General features: G+C 42.8%; 1 protein-coding gene across 1 annotated transcript in view; it reads right to left on the bottom strand.

The window, feature by feature from the left end:
- The window catches only part of LOC141172357 (myosin-binding protein C, fast-type-like), a 317409-nt gene that overhangs the window by 153198 nt on the left and 142362 nt on the right, over nucleotides 1-21849 (bottom strand). Inside the window, exon 7 of the mRNA XM_073656475.1 lies at nucleotides 11004-11121. Coding sequence (XP_073512576.1) covers nucleotides 11004-11121 — 118 coding nt within the window. The remainder of the gene's footprint in view (nucleotides 1-11003; nucleotides 11122-21849) is intronic.

The raw sequence follows: 21849 nt of genomic DNA, 5'->3' as shown, positions 1-21849 counted from the left end.
GCTGTTATGGCTGAAATAGATCACTTTGTTACATGGTAAAATTTTAAAATCAATGCAGCGAAGTCTGAGGCCCTCGATGTCTCCCTCCCCAAATCCATATAGGATTCCATCCAGTCCAACTTTCCCTTTGCCTGGCCCTCACAGGGTATCAAATACTTAGGAATTCCTATTCATAGAGACCTCTCCCATCTATGTTATCTTAATTTTGGCCCTTTATTGAACAATTCCATACAGACCACGGTTGGCAAGTTAGAACTGTAAGATTCACTACGTGAACCACTGGTGTTTTGTGGAAAAGCACATGTACACTGCGTTCCAAATTATTATGCATAAAGTGTTTAGGAGTGATAAGGGAAGAATTTGTTTGTTTGTCAGTTAAACTCATTGATGGTGATGTGTGTCAGGGCTCTTTATATCACTGTAAGCAATTGCAGACACCTGTGCTAATTAGTTTGGCAGGTGTGTCCAATGAAAGGCAAGACTACTTAAGAAGGCTCTCTCACATTATTAAGCAGCCTACATTTTCTGCCAAAATGGGAAAGAAAAAGGATGTGTCGGCTGCTGAGAAGCAACAAATTGTGGAGTGTTTAGGTCAAGGCATGACTACAATCAACATTGTGCGATGATCAGGATGAAGTGTCTTGGCAATCAAGAAGTATGTAGCTGATTCACAGTACACACGTGTGCGTGCTGATAAGGGCAAATTGAGGACTCTTTCCTACAGGCAATTACGTCAGGTTGAAAGAGCAGCGGCAAAAAAGCCTTGTCATAGCAGCAGACAAGTTTTTGAAGCTGCTTGTGCCTCCAACGTTCCCCGAACAACAAGATGCAGGGTCCTTCAGAGGTTTGCAGCTGTGCATACGCCATCCTGTCGACCTCCTCTATCCACTTCACACAAGCAGAAATGGCTCCAGTGGGCCAAACATTACATGAAGACTGATTTCAAAACTGTTTTGTTCACGGATGAGTGCCGTGCAGCGCTCGATGGTCCAGATGGATGGAGTGGAGGATGGCTGGTTGATGGACACCCCACGCAAACACGGCTACAGCGCCAACAAGGAGGAGGTGGAGTAATGTTTTGGGCTGGAATCATGGGGAGAGAGATTGTCGGCCCCTTTAGGATCCCTGAAGGCGCTAAAGATGAACTCCATAATGTATGTGGATTTTCTCAAACAGCACTTCCTGCCATGGTTCAAGAAGAAGAACCGTGTATTTCACAGCAAGATCATTTTTCTGCATGATAATGCACCATCTCATGCTGCACATAAAACATCTGCATCTCTGGCTGATATGGGCATAAAAGGGGACAACTTATGGTGTGACCCCCATGCTCCCGTGACCTCTACCCCATTCAGAACCTTTGGAGCATCATTAAAAGGAGTGTCTATGATGGCGGGAGGCAGTTCACATCTAAGCAACAGCTCTGGGAGGGTATTCTGTCCTCATGCAAAACAATTGAAGCAGAAACCATCCAAAACCTGACAAATTCAATGGACGAGAGAGTTCAGAAGCTCCTTTCGAACAAGGGGTCCTATGTGAAAATGTAACATCACCTAGAATAAAGTTTTGAGTTGAAAACTGTTTGATTTCAGTTTCTAACAATCTGCTAATGCTTATAATTTCAAAAATGACCATTTTTTTGGTCTTTATTAAAATGAAAAGGTTGATCGAAAAGTTTGGCGGATCTAAGAGTGTGGCAACCCAGTAGTCATGATTACTTCGAATTCTGACAATATGAGGGTCATGCTGCAGGTAGTGCAGCAAGAAGGCACTTATGTGTCTTGCGCATCTCGGAGCCCCAAAATTATTTTCCGGGCTAGATGCAGCTAAAAATTATTTTTAATTTTAAATCTGGTGGAGCTTATTATAGATGGCCTAATAGGATCAGTGCTGCACACTGCTACAAAGCCCAAATTATTTTCCAGTCAAGATACAGATAAACATGATTAGTAATTTGAAAGCTTAAAACGGTTGGTAGGGTGATTTTAACCAATCATCAAGCTTTTACTCTCCCCAGGATGACACAGGGGTAGAAAAGTCGTTTCGGATCCATGATTTGTTCATCTTTATGAACGTGAGTCTGTCTACATTATCAGTGGAGAGCCGCGTGCGCTTATCTGTCAGCACACCACCAGCAGCGCTGAACACACGTTCAGACAGAACGCTGGCTGCGGGGCATGACAAAATCTCCAAGGCGTAAGTGGCTAGCTCCGGCCATTTATCCAGATTGGAAGCCCAAAAAGAGCAAGGGTCCAGTGACACAGTCGTGGCTTCAATGTTTACTTGGAGATACTCCTGTACCATCGTCTCTAGGCGTTGACTATGTGTCAGACTTCTTGTCTCCTGTGGCCTTGCAAAGGATGGGCTAAAAAAGTGGTGAAATGATTCCGCAAAATTGATGTTACCAGCAGATACTGTGGTTCTGTTACGGTTTGAGTGCTGAACACTTGACGGTCCCACGGTTGGCAAGTTGGAACTGTGAGATTCACTACGTGCACCACTGGTGTTTTGTGGAAAAGCACATGTAAGATTCTGCAACAGTCTCTGCTGATACTCCTGCATGCGTGCATCCCTTTCTATGGCAGGAATAATTTCGGCAAATTTACTTTTGTACCGGGGATCTAACAGTGTGGCAACCCAGTAGTCAGGATTATTTCTAATTCTCACAATTCGAGGGTCATGTTGCAGGTAGTGCAGCAAGAAGGCACTCATGTGTGTTGCGCATCCAGGAGCACCAAGTCCCTGTTGTGTTGGTGGCGAGGTAACAATCATGCTTCCTTCCTCTGTCCTCTCCCCCCAACCTCGCACAACAGAAATGTGATCAAGGTCTCCCTCATCTGATGAGTCTTCCATCAGTTCGTCCTCCACTTCTTCCTGGGCTCCTGCACCTTCCTCACTAGTTTGGCTGCTACCATGCGCCCTGGTAAAACCATCTCCCCCACCCTCACATGCCTGCCGCCTTGGTGCTGCCGACCGTCTGGACCTTGCAGATGTTAGCCCTTCCGCATACAACTCCTCCTCCTCTACTTCCTCCACCTCCTCTTGTGCCACCACCTGACTCCGAATTCTGTTTAACATGTGCTCCAGCATGTAAATCACCGGAATAGTCATGCTGATAATGGCATCATCAGCACTAAACATCTTCGTCGCCATTTCAAAACTGTGCAGAAGGGTGCATAGGTCCCTGATCTGAGACCACTCCTCCAGCGTGATTTGCCCCACCTCTGGATCTCGTTGGCCCAGGCTATACGTCAGAACGTATTGCACCAGGGCTTGTCGGTGCTGCCACAGTCGCTGCAACATGTGCAGAGTTGAATTCCACCGGGTAGGCACATCGCATTTTAGCCGGTGAAGTGGCAGGCCCAACGACTTCTGTAGAGATGTAAGTCGCTGAGCTGCGGGATGCGAACGGCGGAAGTGAGCACACAGCGACCGTGCCCTCTGCAGAAGGCCATCTAGTCTGGGATAGTGGGCTAAAAATTGCTGGACAACCAGGTTCAACACGTGAGCCATACAAGGCACGTGTGTGACATTGCCCCGGCGAAGGGCCGCACCCAGGTTTTCAGCATTGTCCCACACGGCCTTCCCTGGTTTCAGGTCCAGTGGAGACAGCCATTCATGAAATTGGTTCTCCAGAGCTGACCACAACTCCTCAGCTGTGTGACTCACATTTCCCAGACATTTCAAAGTAAAAACTGCCTGATGACGTTTAGCCCTACTGCCAGCATAGTAAGGAGGTGTGCAGGATCCCTTCTGCGCAGTTAGAAAGCTTGTGGCATGACCATACAGGCTTTGGGTGCAGGTGGAAGACCGAGAGGAGGTTGAGGAGGCAGAAGCAGTGGAGGAACTTTGACATAAAGAGGATTGACGCACAACTCGTGGGGACGGCAAGACTTGGACAGCAGCCCCTTGTCCTGCTGTCACCATAGTTACCCAGTGCCCAGTCAGCGACATGTAACGCCCCTGTCCATGCCTACTCGTCCAAGTGTCTGTGGTGAAATGCACCCTGTCACACACAGAGTTTCTCAAAGAAGCGGTGATGTTGTGTGCGACATGCTGGTGGAGCGCAGGCACACCTTTCTTTGAGAAGTAGTGCCGACTGGGCATCTGGTACTGGGGCACTGCGACGGACATAAGGTCTCGAAAATCCTCTGTGTCCACCAGGCGGAAAGGCAGCATTTCTGTAGCCAAGAGCTTGCAGATGGTGAAATTCAACCTCTTAGCTTTCTCATGGCTAGGAGGAAATGGTCTTTTACTTGTCCACATCTGAGGGACCGAGGGCTGGCTATTGTGCTTAGACGGGGTTGATAAGGGTGTCCCCGGCAAACTGCCGGTCTGTGAGGAAGATGCAGGCGGACATGTTAGGTTGCCTTGATCCAAAGGTGGTGCTATCGATGTCGGACAGCGCTCAACACCAGCTGGTGTTACCACCTCCAAAGAAAATGATGACCTGCCAATCACGCTGGCTGTTGCGGGTAAAGAGGTGGCAGGTCTGCGCCCCAAAACAGGTGTGACTGCTGTCCCCCCAGTCACAGAGGATGAAGAGGCCGCGGATGCACAAGATAAGGCAGACGGTGGTTGGCCCGGCCGGCTAGGCCGCATTGTAGCACACTGAGCTTCCCACTGCAACTTATGCTTCATGTCCATGTGCCGGTTCATGCATGAAGTACTCAAACTATGTATTTTTTGGCCTCTACTTAGCTTTTGCTGACAAATGTTACAGATAACACGAGTTGGGTCATCTTTATCGATCTGAAAAAATGCCCAGGCTATGCAAGGCTTAGCACCCATGCGACCTGAAGAGCCACCACGACTTGTGGTGAGAGGCAGAGTTGTGTTTGAGGATGCAGTTGTTGACGTGCTTCCAGTACTACGTCTCTGTCCAGGAAGGCGCAACCTGACCTCGTCGTCACTAGCATCTTCCTTCACCTCCTCTGCTGACCTCATCTCTTGGCTGACTGTGGGTTGACAGTAAGTGGGATCTCCAACCTCATCATCATCACCCTGTGCGTTATCACACCCGTCGTCCTCAGAGCCAACCTGTTCCTGCCCTGACAAAAAACTAAAGTTGTCGCTCCAATCAGGTATTTGAGTCTTATCATCGTCTTCCTCATTGTCTCCACCAACAGGAGTTACAGTTTGGGAATGAGGGTCTACATTATGGTCAGAACCTTCTGCGTCTGGTCCTGGATCCAACTCATAAAGATTCTGGGCATCAGTGCAGATCATTTCCTCGTCTGGATTCACAGAAGCGCTGGAGTCGACCTCTGATTCCCAGGCTATAGTATGAGTAAACAGCTCTGCAGACTCAACCATCTGTTCTACCTCATACTCAGACGGGCAGCTGGAGATTTGGGAGCTGTGAGGAAGCAAGTGCGATTTGGGTGACACCTTTGAGGACTGGAGTATTTGTGATGTTGAAGTTGATGTGGAGGAGAGTCCACTTAAAGGAGCACTTGATATCCGTTGAAGCACCTGCTGTTTTTGTGCCTCATCTGGAATTTGTAGCAATTGGCGTGGCCGTAAGAAAGGGATCTTATCACATTGTCCGCTAAAAGAAGTAGACATTTTAGTTTGGCTGGAAGATGGTCTTTCTTCTGCAGATGTTACTGTTGCTTTAACACCTACCCCACGGACACAACCTTTTTTCCCCTTCCCAACACGCCTATTCCCCTTTCCACCAGCAGCAGGCCTTTTTCCACTCATTTTGGTGGTTAACTAATTCACAACTCTGGAGTTGTTTGCACAAAAAAACAATGGATGGTAACCGAGCAGAGCTGAGTGGCCAAACTGTGGTATTAGGCCAAAACTATTGGCTGGGTTAGATGCAGAAAAAAATTATATTCAATTTGCAACCTGATGGAGGTCAGTATAGATGGACTAATACAACAAGTCCCACACACAGCTAGAAGCCCAATATTTTTTCAGAGGTAAATGCAGAAAAAAATATATTCAGTTTGCAACCTGATGGAGGTCAGTATAGATGGACTAATACAACAAGTCCCACACACAGCTAGAAGCGCAATATTTTTTCAGAGGTAGATGCAGAAAAAAATATATTCAGTTTGCAACCTGATGGAGGTCTGTATAGATGGATTAATAGAACAAGTCCCACACACAGCTAGAAGCCCAATATTTTTTCAGAGGTAGATGCAGAAAAAAATATATTCAGTTTGCAACCTGATGGAGGTCAGTATAGATGGACTAATACAACAAGTCCCACACACAGCTAGAAGCCCAATATTTTTTCAGAGGTAGATGCAGAAAAAAATTATATTCAGTTTGCAACCTGATGGAGGTCTGTATAGATGGATTAATAGAACAAGACCCACGCACAGCTAGAAGCCCAATATTTTTTCAGAGGTAGATGCAGAAAAAAATATATTCAGTTTGCAACCTGACGGAGGTCAGTATAGATGGACTAATACAACAAGTCCCACACACAGCTAGAAGCCCAAATATTTTTTCAGAGGTACTGTAGATGCAGATAAAAATTATTTTTAATTTGCAACCTGATGGAGGTCAGTATAGATGGACTAATAGAGAAAGTCCGACACACTGCTAGAAGGCCAAATATTTTTTCAGAGCTAGATGCAGAAAAAAATTAGATTCAGTTTGCAACCTGATGGAGGTCAGTATAGATGGACTAACAGAGAATGTCCCACACACTGCTAGAAGGCCAAATATTTTTTCAGAGCTAGATGCATACAAAAAATTATTTTGAATTTACAACCTGATGGAGGTCAGTATAGGTGGACTAATAGAACAAGTCCCACACACTGCTAGAAGGCCAATATTTTTTCAGAGCTAGATGCAGAAAAAAATTATATTCAGTTTGCAACCTGATGGAGGTCTGTATAGATGGATTAATTGAACAAGACCCACACACAGCTAGAAGCCCAATATTTTTTCAGAGGTAGATGCAGAAAAAAATATATTCAGTTTGCAACCTGATGGAGGTCAGTATAGATGGACTAATACAACAAGTCCCACACACAGCTAGAAGCCCAATATTTTTTCAGAGGTAGATGCAGAAAAAAATATATTCAGTTTGCAACCTGATGGAGGTCAGTATAGATGGACTAATACAACAAGTCCCACACACAGCTAGAAGCCCAAATATTTTTTCAGAGGTACTGTAGATGCAGATAAAAATTATTTTTAATTTGCAACCTGATGGAGGTCAGTATAGATGGACTAATAGAGAAAGTCCGACACACTACTAGAAGGCCAAATATTTTTTCAGAGCTAGATGCAGAAAAAAATTATATTCAGTTTGCAACCTGATGGAGGTCAGTATAGATGGATTAATAGAACAAGACCCACACACAGCTAGAAGCCCAATATTTTTTCAGAGGTAGATGCAGAAAAAAATATATTCAGTTTGCAACCTGATGGAGGTCAGTATAGATGGACTAACAGAGAAAGTCCCACACACTACTAGAAGGCCAAATATTTTTTCAGAGCTAGATGCAGAAAAAAATTATATTCAGTTTGCAACCTGATGGAGGTCAGTATAGATGGACTAATACAACAAGTCCCACACACAGCTAGAAGCCCAAATATTTTTTCAGAGGTACTGTAGATGCAGATAAAAATTATTTTTAATTTGCAACCTGATGGAGGTCAGTATAGATGGACTAATAGAGAAAGTCCGACACACTACTAGAAGGCCAAATATTTTTTCAGAGCTAGATGCAGATAAAAATTATATTCAGTTTGCAACCTGATGGAGGTCAGTATAGATGGATTAATATAACAAGACCCACACACAGCTAGAAGCCCAATATTTTTTCAGAGGTAGATGCAGAAAAAAATATATTCAGTTTGCAACCTGATGGAGGTCAGTATAGATGGACTAACAGAGAAAGTCCCACACACTACTAGAAGGCCAAATATTTTTTCAGAGCTAGATGCAGAAAAAAATTATATTCAGTTTGCAACCTGATGGAGGTCAGTATAGATGGATTAATATAACAAGACCCACACACAGCTAGAAGCCCAATATTTTTTCAGAGGTAGATGCAGAAAAAAATATATTCAGTTTGCAACCTGATGGAGGTCAGTATAGATGGACTAACAGAGAAAGTCCCACACACTACTAGAAGGCCAAATATTTTTTCAGAGCTAGATGCAGAAAAAAATTATATTCAGTTTGCAACCTGATGGAGGTCTGTATAGATGGATTAATAGAACAAGACCCACACACAGCTAGAAGCCCAATATTTTTTCAGAGGTAGATGCAGAAAAAAATATATTCAGTTTGCAACCTGATGGAGGTCAGTATAGATGGACTAATACAACAAGTCCCACACACAGCTAGAAGCCCAATATTTTTTCAGAGGTAGATGCAGAAAAAAATATATTCAGTTTGCAACCTGATGGAGGTCAGTATAGGTGGACTAATAGAACAAGTCCCACACACTGCTAGAAGGCCAAATATTTTTTCAGAGCTAGATGCAGAAAAAAATTAGATTCAGTTTGCAACCTGATGGAGGTCAGTATAGATGGACTAATAGAATGATGCTATGCCCAAAAGATTTTACTTCACTAGGTGCAGTAAAAAAATTGGTATTCTATACACAGGTGGTATATCTTGCAACACAGATAGGCTACTCCACTGACTAACACACTCTGCAATAGGCCAAAAAGGATTAGCTTTGCTAGATTCAGCCAAATGCTGTGAAAAAAACTTGCACAGCACTGGCACAGACCTGCCTGGCAAAAACTGATAGGAACTGATGTAACCTAGTCCTGAAAAGGACTCCAATTACAATTAGTCTTTACTCCCACAACCTATCTATTTAAGAGCACAGACCTGCCTGATAAAAGTCGTAGGAAATGCTGTAACCTAGTCCTTAAAAGGACTGCAATCACAACTATTCCCTACTCCCAAGCTATCTGTATATTTGTGCGAAAATTGGCTTGAAATTAACAAGGTATAGCGCACACAGCAACAGCGGTGCCGTCTAACACGCAGCTGCAGCAGTGAGAAAATGGTGGCGACGGGGAAAATGGCTTGGTCTTATAGGGCAAGGACATGTGACATACACTGCCAATGACACATGCCCTTGCTTGTGTGAAAAAAAGCACTTCGCTCCGTGTGTGCGCTGCTGATAGGCTGACAGATTGCACCTCCCCACTGTAAATGCGGGAAAGAGAAAAAAAAATGGAGATCTTCATTGTTCCTGCAGAGATCCATCCCCTGCCCCTCCCCCCACCCCGCTGTACACTCAAACTGCGTATTAACATTAATTTTCATCATTACTGAGAAAAAATCCAGTTATGATTTTGGTGCACGAACAGTTATCGAACATAACCTCGAACAGCCGAATTTTTCTCAAATTGTTCGTGTTCGCCGAACGGCTCGAATTTGAGATTGGCGAACAGTTCAAGTAGAACAACGCTCATCTCTAACTGTGACATCTCTTTGTGTATAATCCCTTTACTGTGACATCACTGTGTTTACTATCTCTGTACTGTGCCATCACTGTGTTTATTATCCCTGTACTGTGACATCATTGTGTGAATTATCCCTGTATTGTGACATCACTGTTTATTATCGCTGTACTGTGACATCACTGTGTTTATTATCCCTGTACTTTGACATCATTGTGTGAATTATCTCTGTACTGTGACATCACTGTGTTTATTATCTCTGTACTGTGACATCACTGTGTTTATTATCCCTGTACTGTGTCATCACTGTGTTTACTATCCCTGTACTGTGACATCATTGTGTGAATTATCTCTGTACTGTGACATCACTGTGTTTATTATTCCTGTACTGTGACATCACTGTGTTTATTATCCCTGTACTGTGACATCACTGTGCATTATCCCTGTACTGTGACATCATTGTGTGAATTATTCCTGTACTGTGACATCACTGTCTATTATCCCTGTACTGTGACATCACTTTGTTTATTATCCATGTACTGTGACATCATTGTTTGAAATATCTCTGTACTGTGACATCACTGTGTGCATTATCCCTGTACTGTGACATTAGTGTGTTTATTATCTCTGTACTGTGACATCACTGTATTTAATATCTCTGTACTCTGACATCACTGTGTGTAGTATCCCTGTACTGTGACATCACTGTGTTTATTATCCCTGTACTGTGACATCACTGTTCATTATCCCTGTACTGTGACATCATTGTGTGAATTATTCCTGTACTGTGACATCACTGTCTATTATCCCTGTACTGTGACATCACTTTGTTTATTATCCATGTACTGTGACATCATTGTTTGAAATATCTCTGTACTGTGACATCACTGTGTGCATTATCCCTGTACTGTGACATCACTGTGTATTATCCCTGTACTGTGACATCACGGTGTCTATTATCCCTGTACTGTGACATTAGTGTGTTTATTATCTCTGTACTGTGACATCACTGTATTTATTATCTCTGTACTCTGACATCACTGTGTGTAGTATCCCTGTACTGTGACATGACTGTGTTTATTATCTCAGTGCTGTGACATCACTGTTTATTTTTACTGTTACACTACTGCGTACTCCATAATTTCCTTGTAGTTTGATATCTCTGTGTTTATTTATTTTCCATGAGAATGTAGAGACTGTGGTACTAATTTAATGCAATGTCTCTTTCGCTGTTTCTTTTTTTTTAATGAACAGCCCCCCTTGAGCCAGGGAAATTCAGCACGGCCCCTTTCAAGTAAATGGGTCTGACTGCAATTCCTTGCTTAGCTGGGTCATCAGTATTTGGTCAGTATTTTACATCAGTATTTATAAGCCAAAACCAGGAGTGGGTGATAAATACAGAAGTGGTGACGTGTTTCTATTATACTTTTCCTCTGATTGCTCCACGCCAAGGTTTTGGCTTTCAAATACCGATGTAAAAACTGACCAAATTCTGAACGTGTGAATGTGGCCTTACAAACAGAATATTGTATTTACTTTACAAACCCTTTTCTAATATGTCTGGAAATAGTGGTACTATTGTATTACTGATTAGCTATTCTTACCTTCCACTGAAACATTAAAGGTGCAGTTTTCACGGTTGTCGGCGGAGCTTACTTCACATCTGTAAGTCCCATTATCAGCCTTGACTGCTTTAAAAACCTTCAGTCCAAAATGGTAAAGCTGCAGAAATATAAAGTTGAATGATGAAAATTGATATACCGACACAATTTGGTCTTCACTTTTATGTTGTTGCATAAAGCACATGTGAATGAAGACTAATGTCACTGCATACGTTTCTTTTTGGCTCAGGTAGTTGGATGCACCTTGAAAATGCGGCGAAAAATGCAGTGAAAAAGCCAAGAAGAAGGTTTTGTGAATGCAGTGTTTTTACGGCCAAAATAGCACTTTTCAGTTTTAGAAAAAATGCACCAAAAACACTGTGTGTGAACATAGTCTAAGAGTGGTTTCATAAGAACACGTGAAACTGCAATTGCTTATCTGACACTTGTTGTGGTTTCTAGGGCATTTTTTAAAGATCTGAAAACAATGCAAATGAAAAACGAAAAAAAATCTAAATCTTTGCATGTTCCTTCAAACAAGTTTTGATATGCATCTTAAAATCACATGTAAAGCGCCATGGAATAAATGGCGCTATAATAATTATTAATAATAATAATAATAATAATAATAAAATGAATTTCAAAATGCTGACAGGTGCAATGAAGCAAATGTGCGAAACGTTGGCCAAAGAGGAGTAGAGAGTGTGTGCTGAACTGGCATGTCGGTTGATACACTATTACTGAACTAGCTGAGAAGTCCATAGGTACAATAGTGAGTGTCTGCAGGCAGCAATAAAGCATGGTGGAGGACCATCAAGAAGGTGTCTGATTGGCTCCAAATTTTTTCTTCAGGAGAAGAATGACCCCAAACATCCAGCCAATGTCATTAAGAACAAGGAGTCCTGGAAGTGATGATCCAACCCCCACAGAGACTTGATCTCACATCATCCAGTCTGTCTGGGTTCGCATGAAGAGACAGAAGGATTTGCACAAGCGACATCCACTGAAGATCTGTGGTTAGTTCTCCAAGATGTTTAGAACAACCTCCTGCCAAGTCCGAGTCTGTGTAAGTGCTTAGTAGAATTGATGCTGTTTTGAAAGCAAAGGGCGGTCACCAAATATTATTTTGGTTTATATTACTCTTACATTCACTCTGTATTTTGCTAATTGATATAAATAAACTATTAACATTTCTATTTTTGAAAGCATTCTTACTTTACAGCATTTTTCCACACCTGCCTAAAACTTTTGCCTTGTAAAGCAGAGAGGAGTATGGTGGATCCTGGGCGCTGCCGTTGACAAACGTTAATCCAGGTGATAAGTAGAAAAAAACGTCAAATTTATTGCAACATGTTTCGAAGTAGAATCTACTCCTTCTTCAAGCATCGAAAAAAAACTAACTAAACTAAACTAAAACTTTTGCACAGTGCTGTACATGACAATACTTGATTAAAAAAAACCGTTGGAAGAATTATGTACTGTTGGAGACAAATAAGAAATACACATAAAGTACGGTAAACTTTAAGTGAATGAACAGTAAAATACATAAGCGCTAACTCCCCTTTCCCCATTCAGAACACATGCACACTCAGAGGGGGCTATAGGAAGAGGAATAAACTTATGACTTAGCTGCAGCTATTTAACTAATTAAGCTTCAAAACAGTCATAAAACGACTGCTTTACAAAGTTTGCACCACTAGAGGGTGCAAGATTCATATGGTTTCGTACGATAATGTTTTGAACACTATTTGAGCAGTTCCATGTATCATTATAGAGCCGGATAAATGTTGTGTATTCAGGAAACAACAATGGTGAATTTACTTGTTTTCAACTTTTTTTTTTCTACATGTACTTGGCTGTATCTGTCCCGCTCTCATACAAAAATGAGGTACAGAAAAGGTTAAAAGTTTGTTTATTTAATTTTTTACTCTAAATGATGGGATCTGATTGGTCACTGAGTTGCAATTTTCCTCTTGAATTATTTTGTATTAAAAAAAATATATATATACAGTACAGACCAAACGTTTGGACACACCTTCTCATTTAAAGATTTTTCTGTATTTTCATGACTATGAAAATTGTACATTCACACTGAATGCATCAAAACTATGAATTAACACATGTGGAATTATATACTTAACAAAAAAGTGTGAAACAACTGAAAATATGTCTTATATTCTATGTTCTTCAAAGTAGCCACCTTTTGCTTTGATGACTGCTTTGCACACTCTTGCCATTCTCTTGATGAGCTTCAAGAGGTAGTCACCGGAAATGGTCTTCCAACAATCTTAAAGGAGTTCCCAGAGATGCTTAGCACTTGTTGGCCCTTTTGCCTTCACTCTGCGGTCCAGCTCACCCCAAACCATCTCGATTGGGTTCAGGTCTGGTGACTGTGGAGGCCAGGTCATCTGGCGTAGCACCCCATCACTCTCCTTCTTGGTCAAATAGCCCTTACACAGCCTGGAGGTGTGTTTGGGGTTATTGTCCTGTTGAAAAATAAATGATGGTCCAACTAAACGCAAACTGGATGGAATAGCATGCCGCTGCAAGATGCTGTGGTAGCTATGCTGGTTCAGTATGCCTTCAATTTTGAATAAATCCCCATCAGTGTCACCAGCAAAGCACCCCCACACCATCACACCTCCTCCTCCATGCTTCACGGTGGTACCAGGCATGTAGAGTCCATCCGTTCACCTTTTCTGCGTCGCACAAAGACACGGTGGTTGGAACCAAAGATCTCAAATTTGGACCCATCAGACCAAAGCACAGATTTCCACTGGTCTAATGTCCATTCCTTGTGTTCTTTAGTCCAAACAAGCCTCTTCTGCTTGTTGCCTGTCCTTAGCAGTGGTTTCCTAGCAGCTATTTTACCATGAAGGCCTGTCGCACAAAGTCTCCTCTTAACAGTTGTTGAAGAGATGTGTCTGCAGCTAGAACTCTGTGTGGCATTGACCTGGTCTCTAATCTGAGCTGCTGTTAACCTGCGATTTCTGAGGCTGGTGACTCGGATAAACTTATCCTCAGAAGCAGAAGTGACTCTTAGTCTTCCTTTCCTGGGGCGGTCCTCATGTGAGCCAGTTTCTTTGTAGCGCTTGATGGTTTTTGCAACTGCACTTGGGGACACATTCAAAGTTTTCCCAATTTTTTGCACTGACTGACCTTCATTTCTTAAAGTAATGATGGCCACTCGTTTTTCTTTACTTAGCTGCTTTTTTCTTGCCATAATACAAATTCTAACAGTCTATTCAGTAGGACTATCAGCTGTGTATCCACCTGACTTCTGCACAACACAACTGATGGTCCCAACCCCATTTATAAGGCAAGAAATCCCACTTATTAAACCTGACAGGGCACACCTGTGAAGTGAAAACCATTTCCGGTGACTACCTCTTGAAGCTCATCAAGAGAATGCCAAGAGTGTGCAAAGCAGTCATCAAAGCAAAAGGTGGCTACCTTGAAGAGCCTAAAATATAAGACATATTTTCAGTTGTTTCACACTTTTTTGTTAAGTATATAATTTCACATGTGTTAATTCATAGTTTTGATGCCTTCAGTGTGAATGTACAATTTTCATACTTATGAAAATACAGAAAAATCTTTAAATGAGAAGGTGTGTCCAAACTTTTGGTCTGCACTGTGTATATATATGTCCAAACTTTTGGTCTGTACTGTGTATATATATATATATATATATATATATATATATATATATATATATACAGTACAGACCAAAAGTTTGGACACACCTTCTCATTTAAAGATTTTTCTGTATTTTCATGACTATGAAAATTGTACATTCACACTGAAGGCATCAAACCTATGAATTAACACATGTGGAATTATATACTTAACAAAAAAGTGTGAAACAACTGAAAATATGTCTTATATTCTAGGTTCTTCAAAGTAACCACCTTTTGCTTTGATGACTGCTTTGCACACTCTTGGCATTCTCTTGATGAGCTTCAAGAGGTAGTCACCGGAAATGGTTTTCACTTCACAGGTGTGCCCTGTCAGGTTTAATAAGTGGGATTTCTTGCCTTATAAATGGGGTTGGGACCATCAGTTGTGTTGTGCAGAAGTCTGGTGGATACACAGCTGATAGTCCTACTGAATAGACTGTTAGAATTTGTATTATGGCAAGAAAAAAGCAGCTAAGTAAAGAAAAATGAGTGGCCAGCATTACTTTAAGAAATGAAGGCAGTCAGTGCAAAAAATTGGGAAAACTTTGAAAGTGTCCCCAAGTGCAGTTGCAAAAACCATCTAGCGCTACAAAGAAACTGGCTCACATGAGGACCGCCCCAGGAAAGGAAGACCAAGAGTCACCTCTACTTCTGAGGATAAGTTTATCCGAGTCACCAGCCTCAGAAATCGCAGGTTAACAGCAGCTCAGATTAGAGACCAGGTCAATGCCACACAGAGTTCTAGCAGCAGACACATCTCTTCAACAACTGTTAAGAGGAGACTTTGTGTAGCAGGCCTTCATGGTAAAATAGCTGCTAGGAAACCACTGCTAAGGACAGGCAACAAGCAGAAGAGACTTGTTTGGGCTAAAGAACACAAGGAATGGACAATAGACCAGTGGAAATCTGTGCTTTGGTCTGATGAGTCCAACTTTGAGATCTTTGGTTCCAACCACCGTGTCTTTGTGTGACACAGAAAAGGTGAACGGATGGACTCTACATGCCTGGTTCCCACCGTGAAGCATGAAGGAGGAGGTGTGATGGTGTGGGGGTGCTTTGCTGGTGACACTGTTGGGGATTTATTCAAAATTGAAGGCATACTGAACCAGCATGGCTAACACAGCATCCTGTAGCGGCATGCTATTCCATCCGATTTGCGTTTACTTGGACCATTATTTATTTTTCAACAGGACAATGACCCCAAACACACATCCAGGCTGTGTAAGGGCTATTTGACCAAGAGAGAGTGATGGGGTGCTACGCCAGATGATCTGGCCTCCACAGTCACCAGACCTGAACGCAATCGAGATGGTTTGGGGTGAGCTGGACCGCAGAGTGAAGGCAAAAGGGCCAACAAGTGCTAAGCATCTCTGGGAACTCCTTCAAGATTGTTGAAAGACCATTTCCAGTAACTACCTCTTGAAGCTCATCAAGAGAATGCCAAGAGTGTGCAAAGCAGTCATCAAAGCAAAAGGTGGCTACTTTGAAGAACCTAGAATATAAGACATATTTTCAGTTGTTTCACACTTTTTTGTTAAGTATATAATTCCACATGTGTTAATTCATAGTTTTGATGCCTTCAGTGTGAATATACAATTTTCATAGTCATGAAAATACAGAAAAATCTTTAAATGAGACGGTGTGTCCAAACTTTTGGTCTCTACTGTATTTTACAAATATATATACATGTATACACTTTATATATGCATACATATATGTATAATAATAAATCTGTTCTGATTCATTTCTCAATTCCTATTTATTGTTCTCAAAACTCTATTTTTCTAAAATATTCCTACAAACCCTCTGCAAAAACATAATTTCTATCCTTCATTTATTGGGATTTTTTGCGCTTTTTTGCACTTTTTCCCCCTTCTCTACCCAAACCCTTTTGCTTTTACACCATGCGAGGAATTGTTTTTTGGGTGACAAGTTGTAATTTTTAATGACGCCATCTATTTTACAATACAATGTACTTAAAAACATAAAAAAAAATCCAAGTTGGGTAAAATGGTGAAAAAAACGTTTCATTGTTACGGCATTTATAGTGCTGTAAAAACTACCAGCTTTGCTGGTGTAATAAAAAACAATTGGTTTGTGTTGCCATTTTCTAATACCTGTAACTTTTTCAATTTTCTGTTTGATGGATCTGTGCCGAGCTGTAGTTTTTATTTATTACATATTGGGGTACGTATTGGACTTAACCAGTTAAGGACCAGGAAATTTTCCCCCGTTCCTGACCAAGCACATTTTGGGGTTTTATTGAACATGCGCTTTTAGCGTCTCTAAAAAATGTTCTCGTTTGGCTATTGAAATAATTTTTGCCCCTTTTTTTTTCTATACATGTGGCTTAATTTTATGTAATTTTTAGATTCCCTTTTTTTTTGCTGATGGTGAGGGAAAATATTAACGAAAATACATGTCTATTTTTCCAATTTTTTAGTGTTAAGGCGTTTTTGTGACTGTAAAGAATGGCTAAACACATTTTTAATTGTGTTACCCTTTTCGTAAAAAAATATTTTTATATATTGGACATGGTTTTATTTTACTGTGGCTAGGCTGTAAACAACAATTCAGATTGGCAGTGGCTATGTTTTTTTTTATCTTGTATATTCATTTATCTTTTCACCCACTGTGCCCAACTTAAGGTCTTAAAAAACCTTTGAGGGGAGGGCATTTTAACATATTAATACATTGTTTTAATTGCTGATTCCCCCTGTAACTTAGGCTGGTATAGTAGCCTCAAATACATGGAAATGTCAGCCTCCTGGTACAACACAGCAAATCCTGCTCTCTCCTTAATCTCAGCAATCACATGATCGCTGGGTCGGGAGGAGGAAGCACTGTCAGTGCTTTCTAATCTTTATACACCAGCGCTGGTTCAGTGCTATGTATATATCCATGGAAAAGGTAAACATGGTAATGAATCATGTTTGTCCTTTCTGTGGGGAGTCTGGCAGTGTCTGACAGCCGGCTCCCCACCCCACAGCTATACAATCTTGTGCAAGCTGCTTACATTGCATTGTTGTTTTAGAATGTCAGTGCAAAGTAAAGTATGGTCAGCTTGGATGTTTATAATCAACTAGATGGTGGCCCGATTCTAACGCATCGGGTATTCTAGAATATGTATGCTGCCGACCGGGCGCGACTAATCAGCAAAGCAGTGTTTAATTGGGTTGTGCACTACTTTAAATGAACCCCCCAATGTATCCCCCCCGGGGCCTCTAATGAATTTTGTAATTACGTCATGCTGTCAATACTGCTTGTGACAACATCGGTGACCACGCACAGCCAGCACGTAATTCCCCCGGCTGCAGCCGGCTCCTGCTTCCGCTTACATCACGACTATTTGCGCGTACCATGGTGAATGACTGGCTGTGGGCAGGGTTATCCCCCAGCTGCTTTGCCGCTTGCCTCCATGAGGCTACCGACCTCCATGCGGCTAGGGCCGCTGATCTCCTGACGGCAAGTGTGACGGGAGGACCAGGGAGCGAGGCCGCCGGTCGGGGTACTTCTGCTGCGAGCAGCCGGGAGATGACCAGCTAGCACCGGTCATCTCCCGGCTGCGTCGCCGCTGATCTCCCGACGGTGGCCTGCATGTTTCAAATCCGGCGCCAATTCGTGGCCGGGCTGCGCCAGTCGCTGATTGGTCGCGGCCGGCTGGCCACGACCAATCAGAGAAGCGGTGTTTTAAGTTTCGCGCTAATATCGCTGATTGGTCGCGGCCAGGCGTGTGCGACCAATCAGCGAAGCGTGTTTCAAATCCAGCACCGATTCACAGCCGGACTGCGCTCGTTGCTGATTGATCTCGGCCGGCGGCCGCGACCAATCAGCGTACCGTGTTAGTGAAGACCGGGGAGCGGCGCTGCCTGTACGGGTACTTCTGCTGCGAGCAGCCAGGAGATGACCAGCTAGCGCCGGTCATCTCCCGGCTGCATCGCCGCTGACCTCCATGTGGCTACCGTCGGGAGATCAGCGGCTAGGGCCGCTGATCTCCCAACGGCAAGTGTGAAGGGAGGACCGGGGAGCGGCGCCGCCTAGGCCACCGGTCGGGGTACTTCTGCTGCGAGCAGCCTGGAGATGACCGGCTAGCTCCGGTCATCTCCCGGCTAGCTCCGGTCATCTCCCGGCTGCATCGCCGCTGACCTCCGTGCGGCCGGACCAATCAGCGACGCGGGATTTCCTGGACGGACAGACAGACGAGATAAGCCGATTATATAGTAGATGAGCAGTACAGAAATAGTTATTTTTAATTTCATTTTTGATTAATTTGGTGAAGGGGTAATTTAAACTTTTATATTTCTATTTTATTTTCTTAACATTTTTTTAAAAAACATTTTTAATTGATTCTCAGTTTATTTTTTACTTTCTTGGGGAACCTAAACCTGCAGTCATTTGATCACTTTTAGCCTAGCTACAGGATGAAATTCATAGATGAACCAAAATAGCAGTGACATGGGCCTTTAGGGGGCCCACAGTGTCCAAGGACACACAGTCAGCTGAAATGCATTGCGATGCAGAGATCCATCTTGTCCCTGCACCATAATACAAGCTATCGGCCAATCAGAGGCCATCAGCTGTCATCGTCATGCAAGTCACTGCTAGTGACATCATGCTCTGCCCGTTGCTTGCACGCTGAAACCAGCTGCTGTGCTCTGCACTGGTTACAGAAAAGGACACCTCGCAGAGTGGGAGCAGGAGAAGGTAAGTAGAAACTTTTATTTTTTTATGCACTAAAGAACAACGGCAGAATGGGTGGCATATATACCAGGATGAGCCCAGGATGTGGGACATATATAGCAGGATGGGCCCAGGACAGGAGACACATATACCATGATGTGCCCAGGATGGGGATATATATACCAGGATGGGCCCAGAATGGGGAACATGTATACCATGAAGGGGCCCAGGATAGGGACATATATACCTGAAAGGGGCCAAGAATGGAGTACATTAGTACAGGATGGGGGACATTACTACATATTGGGGGATGGGGGAAAACACGTTTGTCCTTTTGGGATTTAGAACTCTACAAGGGACCAAACATCTGACCAACAATGGGGATGGGGGGTCCAGGTCCAAATTTCCACTGGGGCTCATCGGACTCTGGTTACGGCACTGATAGGCAACCTATCATTACCCTGTGATTCAGGGGGAAGGAATTGGCATTGGAAGGTACATACACAGGTAATGAAACCATTTAAGTGCCACTGTCAGTGATTGACAGCAGTATATAAATGCTTAAACAATAGCAATCGGAGCTTGCTCTGGTCATGCTGTTGGAGGCAGGTGTTGATTGTATAAGGCCCCCTTCACACATCTGTTTTTTATGTCCATATGCAGTCCTTTTTTAAGGACAGCAAGCATGGACATATGCACACCCATTGTATTCAATGGGTATGCGCACATGTCAGGTTTTTCACACGGACTGTGTGTCAATGTGAAAAACACACAGACATGTCAGTTTTTTTTGTGCAGCATGGACAAAATGTGTGCTGCACACGTGCACACTGATCACACAAGGATGACACGTACCAGCGCCTGGTAAAAAGCGGTACAGTTCGCGATGATCCCAGGCGCCGGTAGCTGAAAGCAGCTCTCATCATTGTGGCGTGAGCGTGCTGAGATCAGTGCAACCAGGAGACAATGATTGGAGTTGTATTCAGCACCTGCTGTGTACGTCCTGTGTAAAATTAAGAATTAAATAAAAAAATGGCGATTATTCATAACCAGCAGAGGGAAAGCCGCCAGCTGATATTACTAGCCAGGGAAAAGAATCATTAACCAAAAATGTTCCCTGCCTATTAATAACAGTTCACAGCTGTTTGATTAGCGCTTACTGGCTAGATTACAGGGGGACCCCAGAAAAAAATTGACATAGGGTCCCTCTATAAATTGTAAGCAGCAAAGGTTAAACAGACAGCTATGGGCTTATATTAATAGCCAGGGAAGGTGCCATGGATATTGGCCCTCTCCGAGGCTAATAACATCAGTCCCCAGTGGCCCCAGAGATGGTGCATCAATAAGATGCTAGAGGTGATCTCACTGAGGTCACCCCAGTTCAGGGGCCCACCCGCAGCAGCTCTTTCTCCCCTGGTTTTTAACATGACCTGTCACATCATATTACTATTCATTTTGAAAACCACATGTCATACAGTTGGATTACGGCATGGGACAGTATGCGTTATCTTCACGTCGGACAGGTGAGGGATATGGTTGTTTATTATTTTTGTTTTTTTACAGGGGACATTGGCTTTAATAGAGTAGACGTTAAGGTAAGTATAAGTTTGCTTTTTTATTTTTGTTTTTTACAGAGGACATTGGCTTCATTGTATTAGGCATAAAGGTGAGTATTAGTTTGCTTTTTTATTTTTATTTTTTTTAAAGTTGACATTGGCTTCAATGGATTAGGCGTAAAAGTGAGTTTAACTGTGTTTTTTATTTTTTAATACATGTGTAAAACAGGGTGTTGACTTTTCTTTCAAATCAAGGATTTTATTCTTGCTGTGTGTTTATTTCAAAACTTACTATGGGGCATTTTATAGACATCTCTCCATTACTAGCCCCTGGGCTTGATGTCAGCTGCCAATACAAAGCTAACATCAACCCCAACCTTATTACCTCACTTGCCACCGCACCAGGGCAAGTGAGGACAGCTGAAGCTAAGCTCCAGATTTGGTACATCTTATTGATGCGCCATTTCTGGGGCCACTGAGAGCTGACGTTATTAGCCTCCGAGAGGCCAATATCCTTGGACCCTTCCCTGGCTATTAATATCAGCCCACAGCTGTCTGTTTAGCCTTTGCTGGTTAGAATTCATAAGGGGACCCTACGTCAATTTATTTCTGGTGTCCCCCTATAATCTAGCCAGTGAATGCTAATTAAAAAGCTGTAAGCTGTTATTAATAGCCAAGGAAATTTTTGGCTAATGGCCCCATTCCCTCGCTAGTAATATTAGCCCCCTGCGGGCAGCTTTCCCTCTAATGGTTATGAATAATTGGTGGGAGCCCACACCATTTTTTTATTTAATTCTAAATTTTACACAAGATGTACACAGCATGTGCTGAATACAACTTTCATCATTGTCTCCTGGCCACGCTGATCTCAGCGCAAGCAGGGGACAATGATGAGAGCTACCTTCAGCAGCCGGTGCCTGGAATCAGAACTGT

Source organism: Phyllobates terribilis, unplaced genomic scaffold (genome assembly GCF_046119375.1).
Source record: "Phyllobates terribilis strain yellow unplaced genomic scaffold, ASM4611937v1 Scaffold_12__6_contigs__length_324123572, whole genome shotgun sequence".
NCBI lineage: Eukaryota > Metazoa > Chordata > Amphibia > Anura > Dendrobatidae > Phyllobates > Phyllobates terribilis.
This window is presented reverse-complemented; position numbering and strand designations above follow the sequence as displayed.